The sequence below is a fragment of the Coregonus lavaretus genome (genome assembly GCF_964263955.1).
Source record: "Coregonus lavaretus genome assembly, chromosome: 19".
NCBI lineage: Eukaryota > Metazoa > Chordata > Actinopteri > Salmoniformes > Salmonidae > Coregonus > Coregonus lavaretus.
This window is the reverse complement of record NC_140006.1, coordinates 353,766-381,501: the sequence shown is the minus strand read 5'-3', so window position 1 is coordinate 381,501 and position 27,736 is coordinate 353,766. Positions and strand designations below refer to the sequence as shown.

General features: G+C 43.7%; 2 protein-coding genes across 2 annotated transcripts in view; both read right to left on the bottom strand.

The window, feature by feature from the left end:
* The window catches only part of LOC311146755 (ATP-binding cassette sub-family D member 2-like), a 38,857-nt gene extending 24,736 nt beyond the window's left edge, over positions 1 to 14,121 (bottom strand). Inside the window, exons 1-3 of the mRNA XM_084183320.1 lie at positions 12,979 to 14,121; positions 12,457 to 12,637; positions 11,514 to 11,635 (exon numbers count right to left, since the gene is read on the bottom strand). Coding sequence (XP_084039446.1) covers positions 11,514 to 11,635; positions 12,457 to 12,637; positions 12,979 to 13,920 — 1,245 coding nt within the window. The 5' untranslated portion in view covers positions 13,921 to 14,121. The remainder of the gene's footprint in view (positions 1 to 11,513; positions 11,636 to 12,456; positions 12,638 to 12,978) is intronic.
* A 7,979-nt stretch (positions 14,122 to 22,100) lies between these two features.
* The window catches only part of LOC311146631 (proton myo-inositol cotransporter-like), a gene marked incomplete at both ends in the record, with an annotated part of 53,203 nt that continues 47,567 nt past the window's right edge, over positions 22,101 to 27,736 (bottom strand). Inside the window, 6 exons of the mRNA XM_084183161.1 lie at positions 22,101 to 22,327; positions 22,726 to 22,878; positions 23,150 to 23,268; positions 23,537 to 23,662; positions 25,130 to 25,250; positions 25,514 to 25,677. Coding sequence (XP_084039287.1) covers positions 22,101 to 22,327; positions 22,726 to 22,878; positions 23,150 to 23,268; positions 23,537 to 23,662; positions 25,130 to 25,250; positions 25,514 to 25,677 — 910 coding nt within the window. The remainder of the gene's footprint in view (positions 22,328 to 22,725; positions 22,879 to 23,149; positions 23,269 to 23,536; positions 23,663 to 25,129; positions 25,251 to 25,513; positions 25,678 to 27,736) is intronic.

The following is a 27,736-nucleotide window of genomic DNA, read 5'->3' as shown; positions in this document are numbered from 1 at the left end:
CTAAGAGATATGCTAACTGTGGATAACAGTGGCTCAAGTTCAGCATAGCTAGCTAGCTAGCTAACAAAGCGATTAACATTTCTTGCTAGCTAACCAAATGACACCTGCAGCATCTCTAGCTGTAGCCAACAAAAAACGATATAAGGGGAAAACGTCGGTCACTCACCCACTCCTCCAATGACATGACATCCTCCCAGCAGCTAGCTAGCCAATGTTAGGCTTTGTGTTTTTAGCATGCTGAATAAATAGCTAGCTACATAAATAGATGCGCTAGCCCAGGGATGTCAAACTCAATCAGTTCACGGACCATATTGAAAAAAACACAACTAATTCGCGAGCCAGACATAGCCTATTTGTTTTTACAAAAAAACGTGCAACTCGACCCAAACTGGCCATTGTTTTATTTGAAAAAATACGGCCCTTTATAATGTCCACTTATGGACATAGGATGCTGTATATAGCATTTTAACATATATAATTTTTTATAACGTTGGTTATAAAGCATAAACTGTGAATTTGATATTTTTTACTGATATTATGATTGTCTGTTTGTTTCATATCTGCAAAGTAGTTAAAACGCTGTCAGTTCCACTTTAATGCTGGCTGGTGCTGAATAATGATGTCACAGAGGTCAGAGTGGAATAAGCCATTTGCCAGCCTTAATGGAGCATCTACATTGAGGGAAAAAAGTATTTTATTCACTGCTGATTTTGTACGTTTGCCCACTGACAAAGAAATGATCAGTCTATAATTTTTATGATAGGTTTATTTGAACAGTGAGAGACAGAATAACAACAACAAAAATCCAGAAAAACTCATGTCAAAAATGTTATAAATTGATTTGCATTTTAATGAGGGAAACAAGTATTTGACCCGCTCTCAATCAGATTTCTGGCTCCCAGGTGTCTTTTATACAGGTAACGAGCTGAGATTAGGAGTACACTCTTAAAGGGAGTGCTCCTAATCTCAGCTTGTTACCTGTATAAAAGACACCTGTCCACAGAAGCAATCAATCAATCAGATTCCAAACTCTCCACCATGACCAAGACCAAAGAGCTCCAAGGATGTCAGGGACAAGATTGTAGACCTACACAAGGCTGGAATGGGCTACAAGACCATCGCCAAGCAGCTTGGTGAGAAGGGGACAACAGTTAATGCGATTATTCGCAAATGTCAATCTCCCTCGGCCTGGGCTCCATGCAAGATCTCACCTCGTGGAGTTTCAATGATCATGAGAACGATGAGGAATCAGCCCAGAACTACACGGGAGGATCTTGTCAATGATCTCAAGGCAGCTGGGACCATAATCACCAAGAAAACAATTGGTAACACACTACGCCGTGAAGGACTGAAATCCTGCAGCGCCCGCAAGGTCCCCCTGCTCAAGAAAGCACATATACAGGCCCGTCTGAAGTTTGCCAATGAACATCTGAATGATTCAGAGGAGAACTGGGTGAAAGTGTTGTGGACAAATGAGACCAAAATCGAGCTCTTCGGCATCAACTCAACTCGCCGTGTTTGGAGGAGGAGGAATGCTGCCTATGACCCCAAGAACACCATCCCCACCGTCAAACATGGAGGTGGAAACATTATGCTTTGGGGGTGTTTTTCTGCTAAGGGGACAGGACAACTTCACCGCATCAAAGGGACGATGGACGGGGCCATGTACCGTCAAATCTTGGGTGAGAACCTCCTTCCCTCAGCCAGGGCATTGAAAATGGGTCGTGGATGGGTTTTTCAGCATGACAATGACCCAAAACACACGGCCAAGGCAACAAAGGAGTGGCTCAAGAAGAAGCACATTAAGGTCCTGGAGTGGCCTAGCCAGTCTCCAGACCTTAATCCCATAGAAAATCTGTGGAGGGAGCTGAAGGTTCGAGTTGCCAAACGTCAGCCTCGAAACCTTAGTGACTTGGAGAAGATCTGCAAAGAGGAGTGGGACAAAATCCCTCCTTTAGATGTGTGCAAACCTGGTGGCCAACTACAAGAAACGCCTGACCTCTGTGATTGCCAACAAGGGTTTTGCCACCAAGTACTAAATCATGTTTTGCAGAGGGGTCAAATACTTATTTCCCTCATTAAAATGCAAATCAATTTATAACATGCGTTTTTCTGGATTTTTGTTGTTGTTATTCTGTCTCTCACTGTTCAAATAAACCTACCATTAAAATTATAGACTGATCATGTCTTTGTCAGTGGGCAAACGTACAAAATCAGCAGGGGATCAAATACTTTTTTCCCTCACTGTAAGTTATCCAGTGCGAGCATATGTGCCGAATACCTTAAGATGTTACAGGTGTCAAACTTATGGGCATGTGGCAGCAGTGTGTAGGAGGGAGATTCCAAGGTGTGAGAAGTGTGCATAAGGGCATGAGACGAAGGATTGTGAAGCAGTGGGGAAAGTGGTGGTGTGTGCTAATTGTAGGGGTGGACATTGGGCTGGGGATCAGACATGTCCAGTGCGAGAGAAGCAGGTTAATGTATCCAGGGTAAGAGTAGAGAATAAGTTGTCATATGCGGATGCAGTGAAGAAAGTAGAGGAAGATGGGTCAAGGGGGAGGGATCCTGAGAGAAATGGTGTGAGTAGTAGAGATGTACCAGTAAAGAGGGATAAACCAAAAAGTGATATATGGTTCAGCAAGATTGGATTTTTTGCGTTTATAGCAATGGTTATTAATTGTACTGCAGGGATGGAACGCATATCGAAGAAAATTGAGGTGGTGGTGGCAGCTGCAGAGAGATATTTGGGTGTGCGAGACTTGATAGCAGAAGAGTTACAGGATGTCCCATCAATTCAGGTTGAGGGCATGAGGTAGGAGTGAGTGTATTTAAACAGTGGAGAAGGGTGGGGTTAATTATTAGTTGTAGTGTTGAAGGTGTGAGTGTAGTGTTAGATGGTAGGATATTTCTTTGCTTTGGTATGGCGCTTGCAACGGCAGGGTTGTGGGTTCGATTCCCACGGGGGGCCAGTATGAAAATGTATGTACTCACTAACTGTAAGTCGCTCTGGATAAGAGCGTCTGCTAAATGACTAAAATGTAAATGTAAAATGTTTATTTTATTTTTCAAGGAAAGATAAGGGAGTTGAACTCCAGTCTAGTAGGTGGCTGTAATGCAACAAATTGGATGCCAACCGCCGTTAAACCTCATTGAAGAAGAAGAAGAAAACAATGTGAAAGCACACAGAAGTATAAATATTTTTTTTCAGTGATATTTTCATTTTTATAAACTAATTCATACTTTCTCATATTTTGGTTGCTAGAGACACGACCAAGGTCGTTCGTTCGATAAGTTCGATATTTATGGACACGACCCAGTCGTTTGTTCTTTATGTTCCGTTGCCATGCTCGCTGGCAACGTTCTTATCCCTCGCTTGCTAGCTATCCAGCAAGCTACGGCTAACTCAGTCACGACCTCTGTCGCCAGAATAACAGCAAAGTAGCTGTTTTCTATTGACATTCATTTGGATAAATCCATAACAATGAGCTGATAATGCCCGATTTGGCCTGGTATAGCTAGAAAAGTGTGCATTCTCGTCAGAACACTCGACCCTGTTCATTACAAGGAGATCGCATTGCATATCAAACACTAGGCTAGAAGCTAGCTAAATCGTTTGTTGCTAGCAAACCTGCCAATATGACAGAATTAAAAAATATCAGTTACTGAAAACAGCTGGTCAAACTAGAAACGTGGGACTGCAAACAGTAGCCGGGACCAGAGAAATTCATGTTCATCACTCAACACATTAGGTCATCAGATGCTCCAAAAAAATGTATCTGCAAAAACAAATCAATACTAGCTGGCTGGCTAAGCTTTTCCCTCGTTGGACCTGCGTTTACAATGTATCCAATTTCGGTTTGTGTGGTTGTTGGTTTAGCTTTCTGTAACTTTGTAGTAAGTAAGGTCTGCATGTGTAGGAGCTTATTGCGTCATGATTGCAAGGTGTCCGGATATCTTTTCCAACTGTCCCGGTATCTTTCCAACTGGTTTTATTGTCCATTCTAGATTGCCCTTCTAGCCAATCAGAAACGAGTATTCAACAACGCTGTGATATACATTACATAACCTATGGGGTTGTGTCATGGGTGTGTCTAGGGCTGTTACTTAGGGTGACCTTATTACCGCCACACCGGCAGTCACGAGTCATGACTGCAGTCAAATTCCAGTGACCATTTAGTCACAGTAATTAGGCTTCTCCAAGCTCTGATGCTGCTGATGGTCATTAGTAGCCTACCAAACTTGATAACTGCCTGGTACTCCGCACTCTATTGTCCCTCTAATCACTCTGACATTAATGCAAATGTGATCGAAAATCTAATCAAACACTTCACGAGAGCATGAGCTCATGTTGCGCTACATTTCTATAGGCTATGCAATTGCGTGAGAAAACAGAGTGATGGCCTCTATTAAAAAGAGGAGGATCCCATCAGCTTTCTATAGGCTAGGCCTACTATATTTATTTCTCAACTTTCCTAATATTAAGCACATTGCTTGTCTTTACAACAGGAGTATAGCTTACATGGCTGACATGAAAATTAACCACGGGAAAAGCGTCCTCCATTCGCTATTTAAGCGCATATATTTTATTTTTTATTTTTCCGCTGCCCCTGGTTCGAGACAGGTGCATGATAATGGTCCATTCTAAATCAAAACAAATTTCACACATATATTATTTAGTATATGTAAAGACAAGATTACATCAAGAATAGTGTGATGGTTGACAAATATTAGCCTATCACTTGTGAATGATGCCCAGCTTAAGGCATCATTCACAAGCATAGTCGCACACCTCATGTAGGCCTAGGCCATAGGCCTATATTGATAAGGTTTGTATCACAACTAAAGTGGGCAAATAACTTCTTAAAATGAAGCACATTAATCCACTTTACAAAGGGTGTAGAGCCTAACTGGCATAATATATACAAGTTTGGGGAAGAACATTTTCACCATAAAAATGCACCTTTATAATAAAAGTATAACGTGCATAATCACATTTGTGGTCACTTCAGAGAATGGTGTTTTCCTGCTAATAGAACATTCGCGCTTATAGCCTACTGCCGTGTGCGCATTGCTTCGCTTATAATGTGAAGAAATAGCCTAATAGTTTCCCAACATTTAATCTAAACGTTCTCATCTGTTGCGTCAGGCTCATTACTTAAAACATGTTTTTGGATGCTAGTGGTTGTATTAATTTGGGATCTATCGCATCCCACAACTGTCCAAGACTATGTTTGGAATATTTATTTCTCACACAGAATAGAATAGATCAACTTTTGTACTATGGGGGATAGTAGATTGACATAGGCTAGTTCTTTTGCTGTTCGTTAGGCCTACCGTAATTTTCGGACTATAAGCCGCGACTTTTTTCCCATTTTTCAACCCTGCGGCTTATATAACGGTGCGGCTAATCTATGGATTTTTACAGCTAACAGCCACTAGAAGACCTCCTAAATCTATGGATTTTACAGGTTACAGTCCACCAACTTTAACTCTATGGGCTCTATGACCGGTCCGCGCCCTCCACCTTTAAGCGGCGGGCTCCAGCAGGAAAAGCTGGAGGCCGGAAAAGAGTGAGACAGGTAGCGCGCAAAAGTAAAAGTGGAACCGAGAGTGGTACGAGAGACAGAACGAGAGACAGAACGAGAGCAAGACAGACAGACATTACGAGAGCGAGACAGTTTGTGCAAAGGAAGTTTTCATGCACAAACCCTCATTATGGAAAACAAACGTAGAAATGCATATGATGCAGCTTTTAAGTTAAAGGCAGTCAATCTGGCTGTCAAAACATCCACGATCATTAACGGGTTCCGAAAGGCTGGACTGCTGCGTGATGAAGAGGAGGACGCCGCCACAGCTGAGGCCCTTCAGAGGCTGTTCGATTCCGACAGTGACGAAGAGGAGTTCGTTGGTTTTGAGAGCGACAACGAAGGAGAGAGGAGAGTGGCTGACGAAGCCACCCTGAGCCTGTTCGTTTCCGACACTGAAGATGAGGACTTTGGTGGTTTTAGTACGCAGGAAGAAGACGGAGATGAGGATTAATGACTTTACTTTTCTGGTTACAGCCGTGTACTGCACCTTAGCCTAAAAGATGAAGACGAGGATTGATGACTTTTCTGGTAGGCTGATTACCGTATATTTTAAGCAGCCGTGTTGCTGCAACTTTAGGCTTACGCGCTTACTGTCGTGTTACAGGCACTTTATTTTGCACTTTAAAAAAAACACATTTAATTTAGCCATTGATATTGCCTCGTCAAGCGCTGTAAGCTTTGTTTTTTGTTATGGTACTACTGTAGGCTATAATGTAGATAAATATTCAAAGATGTGCACACTTTTTCAAGGTTTTTCAAAAATAACCAAAGTTAAGTGGTTAAATGATTGTGACGCTATTAACTAATTTTGCTGGGGAACCCCTAGCACTCCCTCAAGGACCACTGGTTGAAAACCACTGCTGTAGATCACTGCCGGTATGTGCGCTGGGAGCGCACCGTTTAAGTTTGAAAGTTGAAAAGTTTGTGTGTCTGAAACGCAATGTGATACAGTACAGTTTACACAGCACAGTATATGTTCTGTAGCTACTATTGCACTAAATGGTAACACTTGAATACGTTATGCAAATATGCAACTTGTTTGTTGAAATGTTAATAAATGGGAGCTTCCTCAAGCAGCCATCTCTTTTCCGACAATCCCCTCTGTGCACGAACCCTTACATATGGTAATTAAACATTAAAACACCTGCGGCTTATAGTCCAGTGCGGCTTATATATGTACACATCATTCAATATCATTCAATTTAGCTGCTGCGGCTTATACTCCGGTGCGCCTTATAGTGCGGAAAATACGGTACTCATCTTGTTGGCTGATGAAAAATAAAATGTGGACAGTTCTTCCAATATCTTCCATATGCGCTTCGGAATTGGATTAGAACGCCCGCAGTTGCGTCCCCGATGTGTATGTCTTCACTTGTATGTAGCCTGTGAGAAAAACCTGATCACGTGACGGAAAGCCATGTGAGTGAGAGGTGCTTCGGCACGCAGCCGGGAGAAGGGAAGCAAAAGGCAAGGTTTTTTTTAGGTGGCATTGCTGCCACAAAAAGGGGATGCAGCCTGAAAATTTGAGGCATTCATACATTCTTGTCAAAGTGCTTGTCAAATTGTGAATGAGAGACTGATGAAGTGTTTACAGCCTGCGCAAAAAACAAAGCAGAGCTCATGCCTTTCATGCAACTTTTTTCAAATCATCATTAGTCGCATCATGCAGCCTTAGAATGTATTAAAAATCTAAACATATAGCCCAGTTTGCATCACAACTAAAGTTACATAAATAAGCATATAGGAGTACCTGTTTCTTTGATAACCGCTCAACACAGAAGAGACGCATGTGCGCACTCCCTCAAATGTTTGGAGAAAATATCCTTTCTATTTTATTCAGCTGTGTTCCAATTGTATTCTTCATACTATAAAATAATATAAAATAATGCCACGGAATTCTAAGCAAATATTTTCTGCTAAATGAACTAGTGTAGCCCACAGCCATATGGCATAGCCCACAACGTTAGACACGTACCCACAACGTCCGTGTCTAACGTTAGACACAACGTTAGACACGGACACAAATGATCTGCTTGGCGTGTTGACACACTGGTGGTTTGTTGTGGCCGAGTATTGGTGCTAAACCGTGTTGTTGGAGCCCGGCATGCTCGTTGGCTGTGGAGTCATATGACTAGGTGCCCTGGACGATTTTCACGGAAGAATACTGTACCAAGTTAGCTAGCTGAATAAACTAAGTTAGTCTATTCCTAGAAAACATTGAACCGCTGTAGTTTACAACAATTATAGTTTCTGAGGTGGAAGTTGGGAGAGTTATATTTGGGTGTTTCAGTGAAACGTAAGTGAGGGAGGCCCCGCTCTCTCCTTTCCCAGATATTTAGTTCATTTCATTCCGATCTCCTTTGCATTATTGTAGTCATTTTCTGTAGCCTGTCAACTATGCCTCTGTCTATCCCTGTTCTCTCCTCTCCGCACAGGCTATACAAACACCTCACACCACGTGGCTGCTGCCTCTCTAACCTGGTGGTCCCTGCACGCACCACCCACCTGGAGGTCCAGGTCTCAGGCAGCCTCTGGAACTGCCGTTCTGCTGCCAACAAGGCAGAGTTCATCTCAGCCTATGCTACCCTCCAGTCCCTCGACTTCTTGGCGCTGACGGAAACATGGATTACCACTGAAAACACTGCTACTCCTACTGCTCTCTCCTCGTCTGACCATGTGTTCTCGCATACCCCGAGAGCATCTGGTCAGCGGGGTGGTGGCACAGGAATCCTCATCTCTCCCAAGCGGACATTCTCTCTTTTTCCCCTGACCCATCTGTCTATCTCCTCATTTGAATTCCATGCTGTCACAGTCACTAGCCCATTCAAGCTTAACATCCTTGTCATTTATCGCCCTCCAGGTTCCCTTGGAGAGTTCATCAACGAGCTTGACAAGTTCCTTTCTTGAGGATGGCTCACCCCTCACAGTTCTGGGTGACTTCAACCTCCCTACGTCTACCTTTGACTCATTTCTCTCTGCCTCCTTCTTTCCACTCCTCTCCTCTTTTGACCTCACCCTCTCACCGTCCCCCCCTACTCACAAGGCAGGCAATACGCTTGACCTCATCTTTACTAGATGCTGTTCTTCTACTAATCTCACTGCAACTCCCCTCCATGTCTCCGACCACTACTTTGTATCCTTTTCTCTCTCGCTCTCCTCCAACACTACTCACTCTGCCCCTACTCAGATGGTAATGCGCCGTCGCAACCTTCGCTCTCTCTCTCCCGCTACTCTCTCCTCTTCCAGCCTATCATCTCTTCCCTCTGCTCAATCCTTCTCCCTCCAATCTCCTGATTCTGCCTCCTCAACCCTCCTCTCCTCCCTTTCTGCATCCTTTGACTCTGTATGTCCCCTATCCTCCCGGCCGGCTCGGTCCTCCCCTCCTGCTCTGTGGCTTGATGACTCATTGCGAGCTCACAGAACAGAGCTCCGGGCAGCTGAGCGGAAATGGAAGAAAACTAGACTCCCTGCGGACCTGGCATCTTTTCACTCCCTCCTCTCTACATTTTCTTCATCTGTTTCTGCTGCTAAGGCCACTTTCTACCACTCTAAATTCCAAGCATCTGCCTCTAACCCTAGGAAGCTCTTTGCCACATTCTCCTCCCTGCTGAATCCTCCCCCCCCCCCCCCCCCCCCCCCCTCCTCCCTCTCTGTGGATGACTTCGTCAACCACTTTGAAAAGAAGGTTGACGACATCCGATCCTCGTTTGTTAAGTCAAATGACACTGCTGGTCCTGCTCACACTGCCCTACCCTATGCTTTGACTTCTTTCTCCCCTCTCTCTCCAGATAAAATCTTGCGACTTGTGACTGCAGGCCGCCCAACAACCTGCCCGCTTGACCCTATCCCCTCCTCTCTTCTCCAGACCATCTCCGGTGACCTTCTCCCCTACCTCACCTCGCTGATCAACTCATCCTTGACCGCTGGCTATGTCCCTTCCGTCTTCAAGAGAGCGAGAGTTGCACCCCTTCTCAAAAAACCAACACTCGATCCCTCTGATGTCAACAACTACAGACCAGTATCCCTTCTTTCTTTTCTTTCCAAAACTATTGAGCGTGCCGTCTTTAGCCAACTCTCTTGCTATCTCTCTCAGAATGACCTTCTTGATCCAAACCAGTCAGGTTTCAAGACTGGTCATTCAACTGAGACTGCTCTTCTCTGTGTCACGGAGGCTCTCCGCACTGCTAAAGCTAACTCTCTCTCCTCTGCTCTTGTCCTTCTAGACCTGTCTGCTGCCTTTGATACTGTGAACCATATATATACAATATACATATTGATACTGTGATACTGTGCATTGCGTTCATCCACCTCTGGCCTGCTGGCTCCCCTTCCTCTGCGGAAGCATAGTTCCCGCTCAGCCCAGTCAAAACTGTTCGCTGCTCTGGCACCCCAATGGTGGAACAAGCTCTCTCACGACGCCAGGACAGCGGAGTCACTCACCACCTTCCGGAGACATTTGAAACCCCACCTCTTTAAGGAATACCTGGGATAGGATAAAGTATCCTTCTACCCCCCCCCTTTACTCCAACCCACCCCCCCCCCCCAAAAAAAGAAAAAACATTGTCAAGTGGTTATCCCACTGGCTATAAGGTGAATGCACCAATTTGTAAGTCGCTCTGGATAAGAGCGTCTGCTAAATGACGTAAATGTAATGTAAATGTGTCACAGCAACACACATCACTGAGCCCAGTGCATTGAGTGGAATTGCTGCATGCACAGGCTTGTTGGGTGACATCCAAAACACTACCTGTGTTCTCCACGTGTCACGCCCTGGCTCTGGGGACTCTGTTATGTTGAGCCAGGGTGTGTAGAGTCTATGTTTTGTGTTTCTATGTTCAGGATCTAGTTCATTGTGTTTCTATGTTGGCCGGGGTGGTTCTCAATCAGAGGCAACTAGAATCAGCTGTTGCTTGTTGTCTCTGATTGAGAACCATACTTAGGCAGCCGTTTGGGCATTTGTGTTTGTGGGATCTTGTTCCGTGTATGGTTTGTGTATGTACCCAAGGACTTCACGTATCGTTTTGTTGTTTTTGTTCGTGTGGTGAATGTTTAATAAAAGTATGTTCGCATTCCACGCTGCGCATTGGTCCACTCCTTTCAACGATCGTGACACCACGCTGTATGATATATGACTAAATGTAGCCTAACCTTCAGTAGGAAGTGTGATACTGTACATCCAAGACAGAGACAGTTGTCTGATTTGCAAGGCAAAAGATGTGGTCCTCTGTAGCTCAGCTGGTAGAGCACGGCGCTTGTAACGCCAAGGTAGTGGGTTCGATCCCCGGGACCACCCATACACAAAAAAAATGTATGCACGCATGACTGTAAGTCGCTTTGGATAAAAGCGTCTGCTAAATCGCATATTATTATATTATTATTACAAAAACCACAGTCTGACACCAACAATACTCAATTCCCCTTATTGAAAGGTCTACCCTCCCGCACAGAGTGAAACAGTGCACTCTCTTGTACATCAGCCCTTTTCTCACATCCATGTGATACTATAGATATAACTGTCATATTCACAAATATTGTAGTGGGCATATGACAACCAACAAAGACAACATTCAAATCAGCACTGTGATGGGGGACATAAAATGTCCTTTTGGGCCAAATTCTGGTAACTCAAAAATAAATGCATGAATGGACATCATCATTTTGGGATTAAAATAAGGGATTACGTCCCTGTGATTCAATGAAAGAGCACAGCCCTTCTTTGGTGTTGCTCCAAGTTGGTCTGCAACCTTGACAGTTTGAGAGTCCTCTTGTCATGAGTGGGTCTAATGGCTTACTCTAACACTGTCCTCTCACTCTAATGCCACTTGAATGTGAGAGGAGATGAGACAGGAGAGAGATAGAGATAGAGAGAGAGAGAGAGAAGAGAAGGAGGGAGAGAAGAGAGGAGAGATAAGAGTGAGACATCACCTCTTTGTAGGAGGACATGATCCTCTCGATGGCGTCAGCTCCAGAGGCCAGGAGATTGCGTGCGGTGGTGAAAGCCTCTGTCCTCTCGCTCACCAGCACCTGAGTCTGACCGTCGGCAGTCTCTGTGAGAGGGGAAATTAAGGATAGACACTATGAGATGACATACTGGGACCCTAGCCCCTTGGCTTTCTGATCTGTGAACACCTAGGGGGTATGGCCTAAGGAAGGGCCGAGGAACTAGGGAAAGGGAATAAAGACCGAAATGGAACAGAGCCATTCTGTGCTTAGACCAGTAAGACTGTAAAGACTGCTCTTTTTTTTGTGGCCAAAAACCCAATAGTTGCCATGTTATCAGTGTGTATGACACTGATGGGGGTGGAGACCACAGGAGGTTGGTGGCACCTTAATTGGGGAGGACGGGCTCGTGGAATCAAATACATCAAACACATGGTTTCCATGTGTTTGAGGCCATTCCATTCACTCCGTTCCAGACATTATTATGAGCCGTCCTCCCCTCAGCAGCCTCCACTGGTGGAGACAATAGTAGCATTCAGTTAGTTAGCAGCTAACAGGACAATAGGGACAATAAGATGAATATACCCTTATCAGCACAACAAAGTCCTTGACACCATTCACTTGAATAACACCTACATGGTATCATTGAGATAGTTGGTTCCTGTGGGTTAACACATGCTGATCATCTACTACTGTACGTGGAATATGCAAATGAAGAGGGAAAGGTTTTTGGACTATGTGAGATCAGCACCAAATGACCTAAATAGAATCAAATGTCAATTGGTTCAAATGAAAGACGGAATAGGCTACCTACTGGTATGCACAAACAGAGATAAACCATGACAACTATTCCCTCTTCTCCGGAGATGCTGTACTTGAAAACAAGAGGCTTTAGAAGAAAACAAGATGATGTTGTGATGACTGTTACCGCTGTCAGCGAAGCCGGTAGCGGTGATGATGGGCACAGCCACCATGACCAGTCCACAGCTACTCCACACGTACTTCATGAGGAACTGCTCTATCATGATGTACCACAGACGCTTGGACAGGATCAAGTTCATCTGCTCTGCCAGGGCCCGGTAGCACTTCTGCAGCTGACGCATCTCCACCTGACACACACAGGACAGACAAACACAAACAGGCAGTTTACATACAAAAGTATCTAGCCTACACAGTATAGCACATTTACAACAAATGTATTACAATATATTTCACATTACATTCACATTGTATGTTAGTTATTTTGCACTTGCAGACAGTCTTATCTAAAATAAGTGCATATAAAGAGGCTGTCAATCAAATGATTGAAAATCACTTTTGGGAATTGGATATGATGTCATGGGTGTGCATTGGATCCAACTCCAAGGGATCCAACCCATGGGTATTTCTATTGTAATAAATACATCGTCACTTTGCAAGCAAAATCCACCATGCATCCTTCCTTGTATACCTTGTGACCCCTGTAGAAGGCTATCTCTTCTGCATTGGCAATTATCCTGGAATGCACATAGCGCAAATGGCCTTTCCTGTGGGCCTCCTCAGCTACTAGTTTTCCGAATTTCGGCGAGCAGGCCCGCAGAACCTTGGCCGTGCAAAACACCACCAGCCCGGCCAGCAGGGTCGGCCCGCTGGCGTTGGCCCCCCTGGACCGGGCCGTCTGGATGAGGGTGTAGGAGGTGAGTATCACATCCAAGATGGGCTTGGTGAGGTTCGAGTAGAGATGCGCCACGGATTGGGAAAACATCATTACGTCCTCGGTAAGAGACTGGTCCGGGTTGGTCAGTCTCCCGTCCATGTTGCTGACTTTGTAGTAGGTCTGGTCTGTGAAATAGGTGGTGTAGGCATGGTCCACTAGCCGAGTGCGGAAGGCGAGGGCCAGCTTGCACTCGAGGTAGCGGATGACGCTGTTCACGAATGTGGCCGGGATGGCAATAAGGAGCCATTTCATCAGTTGGATGATGAAGCTGCGTGGTTCTTTCTCAACGATTGTTTTCACAATCTTGCCATCCAAGCCAGCGACATAGATAGACAGAAATGTCCGGGAAATCAACGCGACCGAATGCAGAGATAGCAATCCGAGCTCTTTGGAGACAAGCTTTGGAAATAGGATTTTGATCAGTTCAAGTATCTGCTTAAAAAATTCAGCGTTTACCCCAGGCGACTTTTTATGACTCAGTGCATCTGTTTGTGATTTAACGCCAACCGTCGAGCCATTTTCCTCTCCTTTAGACCCCCTGTTATTCTTGCATTCTTTCCGTTTCACGAATTGTCTGCAGACGATGGGGTACAGGGTTTTCACCCCGTAGGCAGCGGCCGCGAGAAAGATAGCTCGCTTCGCTGCAGTCTTCCGGTCCCATTTCACTCTGGACGCTGCATCAAGTATATTGGACATCTTCCCCCCTACGAAGCGATCAAAGAGCTAGTCTTCTTTTATGTTAATCCGTGCTACATCCATCGGGAGTTAGTGTCATGATGGATCTTGATGCGAAAAGAAAAGGAAAAACCTTATACCTCATACAATGGTGTGATGTTTCAGCTAGAAAACCCAACCGCTAGATACGTTATTTGGTTTGGCAGTGTTTTCTTTTTATAGGCAACACCCCGGAAGGACACGATCGGTTGTGAGGGACGTATTCAAATGAGGTTCTGCTGTACGTTTTACTGCACATACTGTATTGTGACTATTTTCCCAGCATCTGTGTACAGTACACTGAATAAACTAATGTCATCATTGAAACAATAATAATTATATTTTGTTATTAAGTGTAATAACACGGTTCCTACCAACGCCTCTCATCTTTGAGAGTGACATAGTAGCTACGTCATTTATTCGATGTCTGTTGGCTTGGCTCCTGCATCTTTGTATTACCTGTCAACTCAACTGAAGCGTCATTACAATTGGCTACTTTATGAGAATGTTTCACTAGTAGCTAGTTGGCTATGTTTCATAAAAACTCAACAACTATCAACTAATTTATACTGTTAGATACATTTCAAAAGTGCTGATAAAATATATGGCCCAATAAAGTTTATTTTGTCTGTCTGATTTTACTGGACAAAATGAATTGGGTCGGTGGTTCAAGGTGAGTTTGACAGCTAGCTAGCTAGCTAACTAACGTTAGCTTGCTAAACTAACGTTAGCACTTTTACAGATGTGCTTGTTGACAGTCTGGGTGGAACGAGTTTTAGAAAACCTGCTTGTTACCAAATATTCAACATTAACTTTCTCTTTCTTTGTCAAATAACATTACAACTGTTACAGAACTGTTACTATTTAACAAAAATATTATATTGACCCCCTTTTAAAAATATTAAATTGACCCCCTTTTTAAGAGCAATTTTAACTTGATTTCCCATTATGAATATTACAGGAACCGGTTTATGATGAGAAATGACATGAAAAAACAGAGGGTAAGTTAAACCCACAGTGGCCTTAAATAAGGTATCATATTGTATACATTATAATACCGTATATGTGACATGATAATACATATGCCAACATTTTATCAGGAATTCTTTGAAAAGAAGAAAATGCAGAGAAAGATTAAAACCTTAGGAATACCAACCTCTCCTAAAGGAGCCAGCTCTGGAAGTATGGACCTAGTGACTTTATTAATAGTAAACCAGATTGCTGCAAAGAAAGAAAACAAAAGTGAGTTCAGACAGGCATCTATACATTATGGATAAATACTAATAACATTGAAAAAGGATCCCACCCACCCACAACAATAACTTGGTTTGTTAAATAATAATATGCCATTTAGCAGACGCTTTTATCCAAAGCGACTTACAGTCATGCGTGCATACATTTTTTTTTGTGTATGGGTGGTCCCGGGGATCGAACCCACTACCTTGGCGTTACAAGCGCCGTGCTCTACCAGCTGAGCTACAGATTGTTCTAGATCAGCCAAAGATAACTCACATCACTGATGATAAAGGAGGACCCAAGTCGTTGAGGGAGGGGCCCCTGGAGTTACCCATGAGCCCTTGCTTTTTTTTTTTTTTTTTTTACTACTGATGTATTTTAGTGTCCAGGCTGTTAGAAAGAGAAAGCACTGCATTCCTGATGGATTCACATGTAGACAGGTCAGTCACATTTACTCACACTGATTCATCTTTTCTGACAACACAAATAAATCACCTTACACCACTAGTACTCTTTTTACCATATTTCTGAACATACAGATACAGTAAGCTTTATGGAAATGATGACTCAACCTTGTGACATTTGGCTGGTTCATTGATTGTTGCTCTCAGCTCTCACCAGTGCTGGAGTCGAACATGTCAGACACCAGTACGTCAGACTACCAGCAACACATCCAGGACACCCTGAGCCCATTCTCCTCGGCATCGTCGTCAGTCTCCTCCTCAGGGTCCGGCCTGTTCTCCCTCCAGCAGAGAGCACAGGTCCTGCCACAGCCACACTGCTCCCCTAGATCCCCCTCGGATACCTCCACCTCAGAGCAACCACAGGTATTCATTCAAATACATTCATAGTAACAGTATTCCTTCATTTGGAATGGATTTAACCCCACCTCTACCCCACAAACACATGAAACAAAGACAAATGAATGTGCATTAATTCCACTGTACTAACAGTTTGTAAAGTAAAGATAAAGTATAACTGAAACCTAATGGATATTTGATTTTGTAGTTTAGACCTTTCTCTCAGCCAGGAGGGAGGAGAGAGTGTGCCCCTTGGGCCACGGGACCAAGTGGACCCAAACAGCAGCTGAACATGACCCCCCCAGTGTCTAGGGTACTGTTTGGAGGCACAGAGCCTGAGTGAGTACTGAACTGAAATATCAAAGATGTGTTTTTAACTGATATGCAGGAAATGTTGATTTTCTTTATCCATCTGCTGTTCATACATTATTGAGATTGACAACCTCCCCTGAACTGATATTCTCTTTTTCCTGATTTCCATTGCTGTATTGATTACATCTGTGAAGATAGAAGTATTAGTGGATATTTCCATAACTTGTGCACTGACTAATGGGGTGTGCATCTGCCTACCCAGTAGCACAGAGAGCAGAGACCATGCCATGCACACAGTGGGGTTCTCTATCAACCAATCGGAGGGCAAAGACCACACCTTTGAGTTCTCTCTCAAAGATCAGACAATGGAGTTCTCTCTCAACCAATTAGAGAGTGAAGAGCAACACGAAGAAGCACTCTTCAGGGCCTGCACTAATGAAGAATATGGAAGTGAAGGTACCTGTGCGTCCCAAATGGCACCCTATGCCCTATATAGTGCACTACTTTTGAACAGGGTCCATAGGGCTCTGGTCAGAAGTAGAGCACTTTGTAGGTAATAGGGTGCTATTTGCTACGCAGACACTGTCTAGTGTGCATTATGTAGGCAATTCATCACTAAAACTATGATACATGTTTTTGCAGAACGTTTGCCAATCTCTCTTTACTGACATATGTATGTCAATTCATCCCAGCATCTAATTTTAAGAAGGGGATGCCTAAGATATATCTCAAGAAGGAAGTACCGACAACGTCTTCCTGACTCAGGTAATTGCAGGCAGCAGCATTACATCAGGTGTCTATTGCCACCTAGTGGCATAATTTGAATAATTTCAGAGCTAAACAATGATGACAATATGATACAGTACCATTTAGCAGACTGTTATCCAAAGCGACTTACAGTCATGCGTGCAAACATTTTACATACGGGTGGTCCCGGAAATCGAACCCACTATCCTGGCGTTGCAAGTACCATGCTCTACCAACTGAGCCACAGAGGACCTGATGATAGTATGATGATAGGTTAAGGTAAGGGGAAATGTGTTCATACGGTGAAGGCTAGCCTGTTTCATTGTTACGTCTGTATTCCAACAGGTTTCCAACTGCACTGATGTCAGCTCATGTAAGTTTCCACACTATATTCAAAATCGTCTACTGTTCAGTGTTCACCACCTGTCTGACACTGATAGTCTGTCCCAAATGGCACCCTATTCTCTATATAGTGCCATATGAGGAATAATAGGGTGTCATTTGGGACGCAGCCTGGTAGAGACTTACCTGCAGACGTGTCTTCAGCTTGTCCTGGAAACACTCATCATGGTCCTAAGGAATGCTGTGAATCATCGCCCAGTTACTCTCCAAGAGGAGGTTACTTCAGTTCAGACTCTGATGATGACGTAAGTAAACAACAATGAATACTGTTTACATCTGCTTTGGTTAATGTACTGTAAGGGGATGCTTTGATTTCCCATAGATCCCATAGGCCTACCCTTACTGACTTGAAATTCATTATTGGTAACACTTTACATTTAGTTGCTCTTATAAGTCTGCGTAGTTACTGTTTAATAACATGTTGTGACATAGTAACTGCTTTGTATTTACATGGTAATATCAACATATTTCTTAGCCTGAGTCCCAGATCTGTTGGTGCTGTCTTGTCAACTCCATTGCTGTCACGTAGCATAACAATGACAGCAATGTAGTTGACAAGACAGCACAAACAGATATGACACTCAGGCTACATATTTTTATACTCATCTTTAAATGTCATATCAGGAGGTGGAGGATTATCACCAGTGTCACCAGGGTGGATCCTCACAGTCACACACAGTGGGGTCATGTAGTGAAGAGATCCCTGTCCTCAGCCAGGCCTCATCACATTGGAACACACAACAACGAGGTCACCCTCAGTCTCAACCCAGACCTGACACCCCACCCACTAGGCCTCAATGCACAGGGAACTGTGGAAACGACCAGAGAGATCATAAAGACCAGAGAGCTGTGGAGAGCTCAGGCTACTCTGAGAGACGGTCAGGCTGTGTAGTTACAGATGACAGTGACAGCCAGGTTAGGGTTATAGGCGATCAGTATGTCCCATCTCGTCCTCTGTCTGAATCACAGAGCTCTGAGGTCCAACAACAAAAGATGGCAGCCACCAGAACACAAGAAACACAAACACGAGAAATGGGAACACAGACTGTCAGCAACATCACCTCGAAATGTCCAACATCGGACGTTTCAACTCAGTGCAGTTTTTGACTGGAGTGTAAAGAAAATAACTTCATGGACTCTCAATCCCACAACAATTCTGCTTACAATGTAATACCGACGCCAACCACCAGAGGGCAGGCAAGTCACAGAAATGAGTCTATAAGACAACAGACACACAGCGCATTATCAGACAGATCCAGGAGGGAGAGAGAAGAGCACACGCCTTGGAGAAAATCAACAGCCAGAGAGCTCAAGGCTGGACCTGGGCACCATCCATCAATCATCCCGTTAAACAAGTGTCATAACACTAACACTGAGAGTAGAGTGTGTATTCAGAGACCCACTACCTCTATACTAAACGCTCTCCTCGTCACCAATGATGTGCAAGGAATAAATAGCAAATGTTTGATGTAATTAACTAATCAGTGTAGCCGAATATAGACATATCTATGGCAGATGATTTCCAAATCAATGCAAACAACTTCATATGTGGTGTAATTTATCATAGATCATCGATTGAAAGTAAAGCTAGTGAATGCGTGTAACAAGCACACGTTATACTGCAATTAAATGTACTCTGATCTGTATATGTTGACATTCTTCCGAACAGTTTGTTGCAGTTATTTTCTTACGGACCGAGATTCATTATGGTGGTATTTTCTTGTATTTTCAGTGGTATTTTGAAAATGGATGTTACTCCCTAATGATGTTTTTCTCTCTCCCAGACTTGAGAGGTGAGCAACTGCAGCATAGAGGACAGGGAGATGAAAGAGAGTTATAGGACCCTGTTGAGAATGTTCCTCTTAGAGATGACCTTCCAAATGAGAGAGAGGAGAAAAGGAGAGGGAGAGTAGAGGAGAGGGAGGTCACTGCTGAGAGCGGAGTTAACAGGCTTTCAGAGGAGGTTGAGACACTTCAGGAAATAGCAGACATTCTGCTCATGCTGAAGCAGAGGATAGAAGATGAGTGAAAGGAGGAGAGGAGAGAGGTGGGGAGGACAGGAGAGGAGGAGAGGAGAGAGGTGGGGAGGACAGGAGAGGAGGAGAGGAAAAATCCCAAAGTATCCCTTTAAGAGTTGTGAATGACACTAGCAACTACATCCCTTTACCACCGAATCTGTTTCTGCATATTTAAACATTTCTAACAAGGTCCTTTGGATTCTACATTAAAACGAAAGCCAGACATTGCAAGATAATTCGTTTATTTTTTTTTTCCCGATACATATTCAAGTGTTCAAGATTCTCATGAATATATTTACTTTGATAGAATATAAATTCTAGCAAAACATTTACAGCAACAATAATCAAATGTATACTATACAGCACTGGATAAATCCTTTTTTTAAATCGAGTTCTTCTTCATAAACTGTAAAATAGAAACACTGCATTTAATTTGTTTTCACATGGAAAAAATTGCACCCGTTCACCATAAACACATTGGATGTCCCCATTTAGGAATTAAAGCAAAGAAGGCAATATAATAATAACACAATGGGTTGTCAAGGGGTTGTTGAGCGTCTTTCCTTAAAATTAAAGTGCATTCTGAAATCACAACACATCAAATATTTTGTTTGACACTATCTCATTTACAAGTCTGTTACATGACGGCAATGTTGTCACCTCTGTGAAGGGGATTTGCAGTAAAGCGTTGTATCTCTATAAAACTATCTGTGATCATAAAAACAGATACTTCGGTCTTCCAGTGAACCTCCAGTTTAGTCTACCTATAGTATCCTCTCTTTTCTAATCACATTTCTAATCAAATACTCAAATATTGATAATAAATACTCAATAATCCAATAGTGATACTGATGTTCCAATGAACTGGCAAAACACATCTAGTGATCCTTTGAAAAGCTGTCATTTCATTTCAGTCTAAAGAAAATCCTATTTGAATAGTAGCTATCTATCTTGTTTTGTCACAGACAATAATACACAGACATATTCTCAGCGACGTTATGTTGACCACTTTCAACGAGAGTCTGCTACACACAAATCTATGTGTACTCGAAGTACTCAACTAAAAGGTGTCACCTTACATAGTTTTACGATATACAAAACGACATTAGCAAGTACAGTTCAGTACTCCTCGAACCTTTAGAACACGAGAACCCCAGCTCTTTCACGTGAAGAGTATGCATTGTGATTTGTACATAAGGCTGTGGAGGAAGACACAAAGTAAAATGTGGAGACAAAATAAGACATTCTTTCTGACATTGTTTTCCCAAAGAGCAACTATGTGTGTGACGTAAACTGACTAAACTGTCAATTTCAATGTATGGGTATTCTCTCTGATGGACTGAGGTACAATACAACCCAATGAATAGTCTAGTCTACATTTAGCAATTAAAACATTTGTGCAACTTCTGAAATCAAAAAAGGCAATCATCACGCTGGCTGGCCATATAGTCAACTCCTTCATACATTTCACTTCAGTGCAGGCACCGACATCATGGGTCAAATACATTGGAATAAATAACATAATAATCCATAGGTTTACTAATGAGAAAATATAGACAGGTCATGTGCTACTGTAGCTCATCAACAACCAACATGATTAAACAAACAGCAAAGCAAGACTGAACTTCATCATTAGACGGAGACCAGGTTGCGTCCCAAATGGCATGCGATTCCCTTTATAGTGCACTACTTTTGACCAAGGCCCATAGGGCTCTGGTTAAAAGTAATGCACTATATAGGGAATAGGGTGACATTTGGGACGCAGTCCCCAGGTGTACTACTAGTGTCTGAAAACCCATTTGTGATGCTACAGACAAGCTGAGACAATATTTTACTGAGATGTGTTTCATATAGAAAGGCATACTGGTATCAACACTGTATACATTATATGACAACCCATCTCTCTAAATGTAACACTTGTAATATCATGGCCATTTTGGTGGACGTTTGGCCTCCTACAATAAGGTTTTGTTGTGAGGAGGTTGCATCTCTAATCATAGGGTTTTATGTGAGGGAAAAGGAAATAGTTTTGTTAATCTTGGTTGGTCTGCCTCACATATGGAAATTCATAATTATGCAACGTATGAACAGTAAAATAAATGTCTACATGCTGAGGATTAGTATGAATTTAATGTATGCTTAATACTACTTACATTATGGTTTATAAATCAAAAATAATTATCTTCAAACTATAGATGTTCCTACAACATTCAATTGGCACAGTCAAATGTGTAAGTAACTCACATGTTATAAATAGCTACCCTGTCTGTGATAAAGATGGAGCAATGTAACCTACGTGACTGTGAGGCAAACCAGAGAACAGGACTTGGGGAGGTTGTAGATCAGGGGCTGTATGTACCAAGCTTCCTGTCCATGTAATCTTATTCATTATGATCTAAAAGGAAAAACTGATCCTAAATCAGCGCTCCTACTCTGAGTCACTTGATACATACTTTCTAAGATGAGAGAACAGGGACAATATCCAAGGCCAAAGTTACAATCTAGACTGGGCTACTTTAGCCTGGTCCCAGATCTGTTTGTGCTCTTGTCAACTCCATGGCTGTCATCATCAAGCCATTAACTGGCATGACAATGAGTGACAGTGAGTTGCTATGAAAGCACAAACAGGCAGGCACTCAGGCTAGGGCTACTCCACGTCGGAGGCATCGTTATCAGAGAGGTGGTAGTTGCTCCCCTTCACCCTGATGTACTCCACCTGCCGGTCCTCGTCAGAGTCTGTGGCCCCGCAGGAGCACAGCTGGTTGTCGAACAGGGACTCAATCTCCTCCAGCCTCCGGCCCTTAGTCTCAGGCAGACAGCCGTAGATGAAGAAGAACCCCAGCAGAGCCAGGCTGGAGTAGAGGAAAAACGCTCCTGGGAAATAACAACAACAACTACAAAATCAACAACACATTATTTGTCAGTCATTATTAGGACCTATAGTTTTTGCCTGACTACCATAAGTGACTTGACCAGGAAGGACCCAAGGTTTTCCTGTACTGACAGCAGAGTTCAGTTCTAGTCTGCAACAGTGTAAAATTCAGTCAAGCACTATCCAGTATCTACTGCGCATTATTAAATGACAGCAAGTAATCAAACATGATGAAACTACATTCATTACACACTGAGCCTATAAGTCTCAAGTCTCTCTCTAGATTAATCAAATGTCCAACAAGAGTCAGATCCTGCAGTAAAAGCAGGCCTGCTGTTCAGGTTGATTGATCAAGGGTGTCCTGTAAGGGGGTATTGATCAGTGATTAGCTGGTCTGTACCGTAGTAGGTGAGGTACTGGGCCACGTGGAGGAAGGTGAGGGAGACCAGGAAGTTAAAGGTCCAGTTGACTCCAGCTGAACAGGCGTTCCCTGTGCTCCGGGCCCACAGGGGGTAAATCTCAGAGTTGATTGTCCACGGCATCGGACCCATACCTGGAAGGAGAGGGTTGACACAGGGCTTAGGATAGCTCTACAGTACATTAACTACCCCTCAGTATGCAAACAATGCTGAATCAAGACTTATAGACAGTAAGCACACAAATCAAACCTCCCAAATTACATCAATGCATCGTTAACGCCAAACTTGAAATGAGATATCACATTTTCTAATGATGCATTTCTTTAGTTAGTAGTTGCCCCACAGTGAAAGTGAAATAGAGCATAAATTAGATATATACATAGATCACAGTGTTGTCTCTCTCACCTGGGGCGAAGAAGGCCAGATAGAGAACAAGACCCAGTAGGACCACCCAGGAGTAGGAGGTGGGACAGTAGTTATAGGCCCAGTACGTATGGACTCTCAGCTGGGTCGAGTTGGAACACCTGGAATAACATGGTGTAAGACAGTTATTGTATTGTAGCAACAGTAGCTATGTTATGGATAGAGGGGTACTATGAGTACAGTATTATAGAACCACTTCTCAAGCATTCAAGGAATCTTATTCCAGTCCTTCCACTAACCCCCTCCACAAACACACAACAAATAAACCCACACACTGTGCGCATTATATGACTCACCTGCCCCCTGCTGCCCTATGCGCACACACACACACACTCTCTCTCCCTCCCCTTAGTGCCTCCTTTAGCTCACCTGCCCCAGGCTGCCTTCTCAGTGGAGGCTGTATTGACAGGTACACAGGTGGAGGCGAACAGAGCCGTGCTGTTCTCACGGTAACAGAAGCCACACCCCGGGTCCAACATACACGGCTCACACAGCCTGTGATCACAGAGGAGGATTGGACAGAGATGTCACAAACAGAGACAAGATCCTTGAGGAGGTATAATGGAACACATTTCCACTCTAAATGGAGAAGATGCTAACTTCAGCTCTTTACGCTGATAACTTGCAAATAATCTACAGTGTGTGTGAGTGTACGTATTGTGTGTGTGTGTGTGTGCATCCATGTGTGTGCATGCGTGAGTGTGTAGTGCGGCAAGCGTTGGGCAGACCGATTTCAGAGAGTGTGTTCATTCACAGAGAGAGTAGTTCTAATGACAGAACAGCAGACCCATTCCGCCTGCATTAAAAACAAGTCTGTCTTAAATTATTCTGTCTTGTTTGTTGCAGCTGTGAGTGACGAGAGAGAGTGCTGGTAAATATATACTGAGTGTTGAAAACATTAGGAACACCTTCTTAATATTGAGTTGCACCCCCTTTTGCCCTTAGAACAGCCTCAATTCGTCGAGGCATGGACTCTACAAGGTCTCGAAAGCGTTCCACTGGGATGCTGGTCCATGTTGACTCCAATGCTTCCCACAGTTGTGTCAAGTTGGCTGGATGTCCTTTGGGTGGTGGACCATTCTTGATAGACACGGGAAACTGTTGAGTGTGAAAACCCCAGTAGCGTTGCAGTTCTTGACATACTCAAACCGGTGCGCCTGGCACCTCCTACCATACCCCGTTCAAAGGCACTTAAATATTTTGTCTTGCCTATTCACCCTCTGAATGGCACAAATACACAATCCATGTCTCAACTGGCTCAAGGCTTAAAAAATCTCCTCCCCTTCATCTACACTGATTGAAGTGTGACGTCAATAAGGGATCATAGCTTTCACCTGGATTCACCTGGTCAGTCTATGTCATGGAAATAGCAGGTGGTCCTGTTTTATACACTCCGTCCACATGCTGTTGTGTAAATTAGGACAGAGAGTGGCTCAGTCTTTCAGAAGGCAGACAGCGTCTCTTTCTCTCTCTCTTTCACTCTATCTCTCCATCATTTTTATTAACAGAGACCCAACGCCTGTTGCACTGTCGCTAATGGAGTCTGTTGTTGCAGTTAGAATTAACCACTGGGAGAATTTAAAAAACGCTCAGAGCAGAGAGATGAATCTGCAAGGTAAGTGTTCAGAAACATGTACAGCATGTACAATTAGATCGCATTATAGCATTAATTTAGTCCTAGATGGAAGAACAGGAAAATGCATTAAGAAACAAACCCACACACTGTATTGGTCCTGTAAAATGTTCATTAGTGACCATGTTTCGATTCATGGTGGATCAGGTTCATATTGAGAAGTTCTTTTACTCCTGCACTTAACAATAAAGTGATGTGCATATGTCAATGTGACCTACAGAACATGAAATGTAACCAATATTTTCAGAATAGGACAGCATATTCAGTATTGTGTAGAACAGTAGACTACAGTGCAGATAGAGTACAGTAGTAGAGCAGGGAGTACTCACAGGTGTCTGTTGCAGGTGGAGTTGACCATGGAGGGGTCAGTGGGGTGGAGGGTGACTGGAGGGGTGTGTTGGGCAGAGAGCAGAAACCCAATGGCCAGCAGAGACAGACTCAGACATGTACCTAGGAGAAAACAACACAGTCATACACACACAGTCTAACCAAACAGTGTACTGCTTTAGACATAATATGGGTTACTACTAGTGTCTGTGTAGTTACATGTATTACAATTTCATGTAATACTGTAATTCCACGTAGTCCATGTAATTCCATTAAAATCTATCTGTGAAAGGTATACTGTTATCCAATATGCCATCTATTCACATACACTAAATGTGTCCCTGAATCATCAGGATCCATACATTCATCTTTACCCTGACCCTTACCGATGATGCTCCCCAGGGTGAGTTTCCTGCGGCCAACCCTCTCCACTAGCCACACCCCCAGGAGGGTGAACAGAAAGTTGGTGAAGGCTGTGACCCCAGCCAACCAGATGGCCAGCTTGTCATCCCGCACTCCCGACATCTGCAGGATGGTGGCGCCGTAGTACCTGCACAAAGAGGAGATGGTGGTTCATCAGTCAACAGAACCATAGAGAAAGAGAGAGAATTTGGCCCATAGAGATATAATGTATCTCCATGCTGGTGCCGCAGTACCTGCACACAGAGGACAGGATATGGTCATCATCAGTCACCACATGGTTACCATATAAAGAGAGAGTTTGGCTAACTTTGACACTAGCTGGACGCCATGTTGATGAACATAGTGGCCACTATCTGGCCATGCTAGAAAGAACAGCCAGGTAGTAATGTCCTTCTGGAATGGCTATCTACAGACTATAGAGGACAGGACAGGACAGGAAACCCAAAGATCATCATGCCAATAAAGCTTGAGAAAGCAGATAGAAGTAGGAAACAGATTGAAAGAGACAGATCACCATGTGCTAATGATTCTCTCCATAGAGAAGAGGTACACTCCATTATGTTCTTTAGTTGAGTGGCCACCAATCAACCACCCGTAAAGCAATCAACCTGAAATAGACTCAATGAGCCGAGTCTCCATCTATCCACTCCCTTCACTCTTGTATCTGCTTGTGTCCCAAATGGCACCCTAATCCTTAAATAGTGCACTACTTTTGACCAGGACCCATAGGGCTCTGGGCATAGGTAGTGCACTATGTAGGGAATACGGTGCCATTTGGGACGCAACCACTGGTGTCACTGTTTAATTAAAGTGCCACCTTTCTGCCTGGATGCTGCTAAACTCTGCTTCACTTAGGCAGATTACACCTCATCAAGCTCGACAGACAGGGCCTCTAAACATTATCTCCTTGACATTTTAGTCATTTAGCAGACACTCTTATATTAGAGTGATTTACAGTTAGTGAGTGCATACATTATTTCTTTTCATACTGGCTCCCCGTGGGAAACGAACCCACAACCCTGGCTTTGCCAACGCCATGCTCTACCAACTGAGCTACATCCCTGCCGGCCATTTCCTCCCCTACCCTGGACGACGCTGGGCCAATTGTGCGCCGCCCCATGGGTCTCACGTCGCGGCGGCCGGCTACACCACTCTCTAATCAACCCTCTCCCTGCCTCACAAGGCAGAACCCCAGCCTCTGTAGAAAAACACTGTCTACTCTCCAGGTTAAATGAGAAAATACAGACACTCTGAACGCAAAGCAAAGATTCTCACCAAAAAAGACAAGAGAGGAAAACATTCATTAAAAAAGTAAAAAATAAAAGGCATTCCTTTGCTTTCTCTCCCTCACTGTTTCCCTCATTCTCTGCAGGGAGCAGATGTTTTTCCATCTCTTAAAAAGCATCTGCACCCGTCTGCTCTTTTTCAAAACCAAACACTCTTACCGATTGCCTATTTGCATAGATCTTTCCTTTATGTAAGTCAGCCAACATGTTTCTCAACTTGAGTCTAAGGGTCTTGAGGACCACACACAGGGTCAGGAAAAGTCAAGCAAAGCCATTAAGAAAAAACGGAGCCCACAGCACTGGCAATAGCCTCATGTAGTGATGTAACAACATGTTGGGCGGAAGGCAAAAAAGCCGCCTGATTTCTGTCTCGCCTCGCAGAGGCTTTCAATCTCAGTATGCATCTGCCCACACACACACACAGAGACACAGTATGACTGATAAGGGGTTTGTAGTAGCAGCGGGTGTAAAAGCACTCTGCAGTACAGGCCCGCTAAGCTCCATCTCAGGTCTGAATCAGATTGATTAAGAAGCAGCAAGGCCAGCCGGAAGGGAAGCACAGCTCACAGCTAACCAGCCCAGCCAGCTACCCTCTGCTCTGACAGAACATAGCATCACCACCACACCACATTACATTTGACATTTTAGTCATTTAGCAGACGCTCTTATCCAGAGCGACTTACAGTTAGTGAGTGCATACATTTTCATACACATCCACAACAAACATGACTTAACCAGCTACATAGAGTGCTGTAAATACTACATTAGTGTACTTCCAACACAGCATTCAAATACTGCCATAATACAGACTATTGGGTGGTAACCACATGGTGCCAGTTAAAAATCATAGTCTCAAACAGAGTTAGCCAAAGTGTATGTATCTTTAGGCTCTGGGTCCAT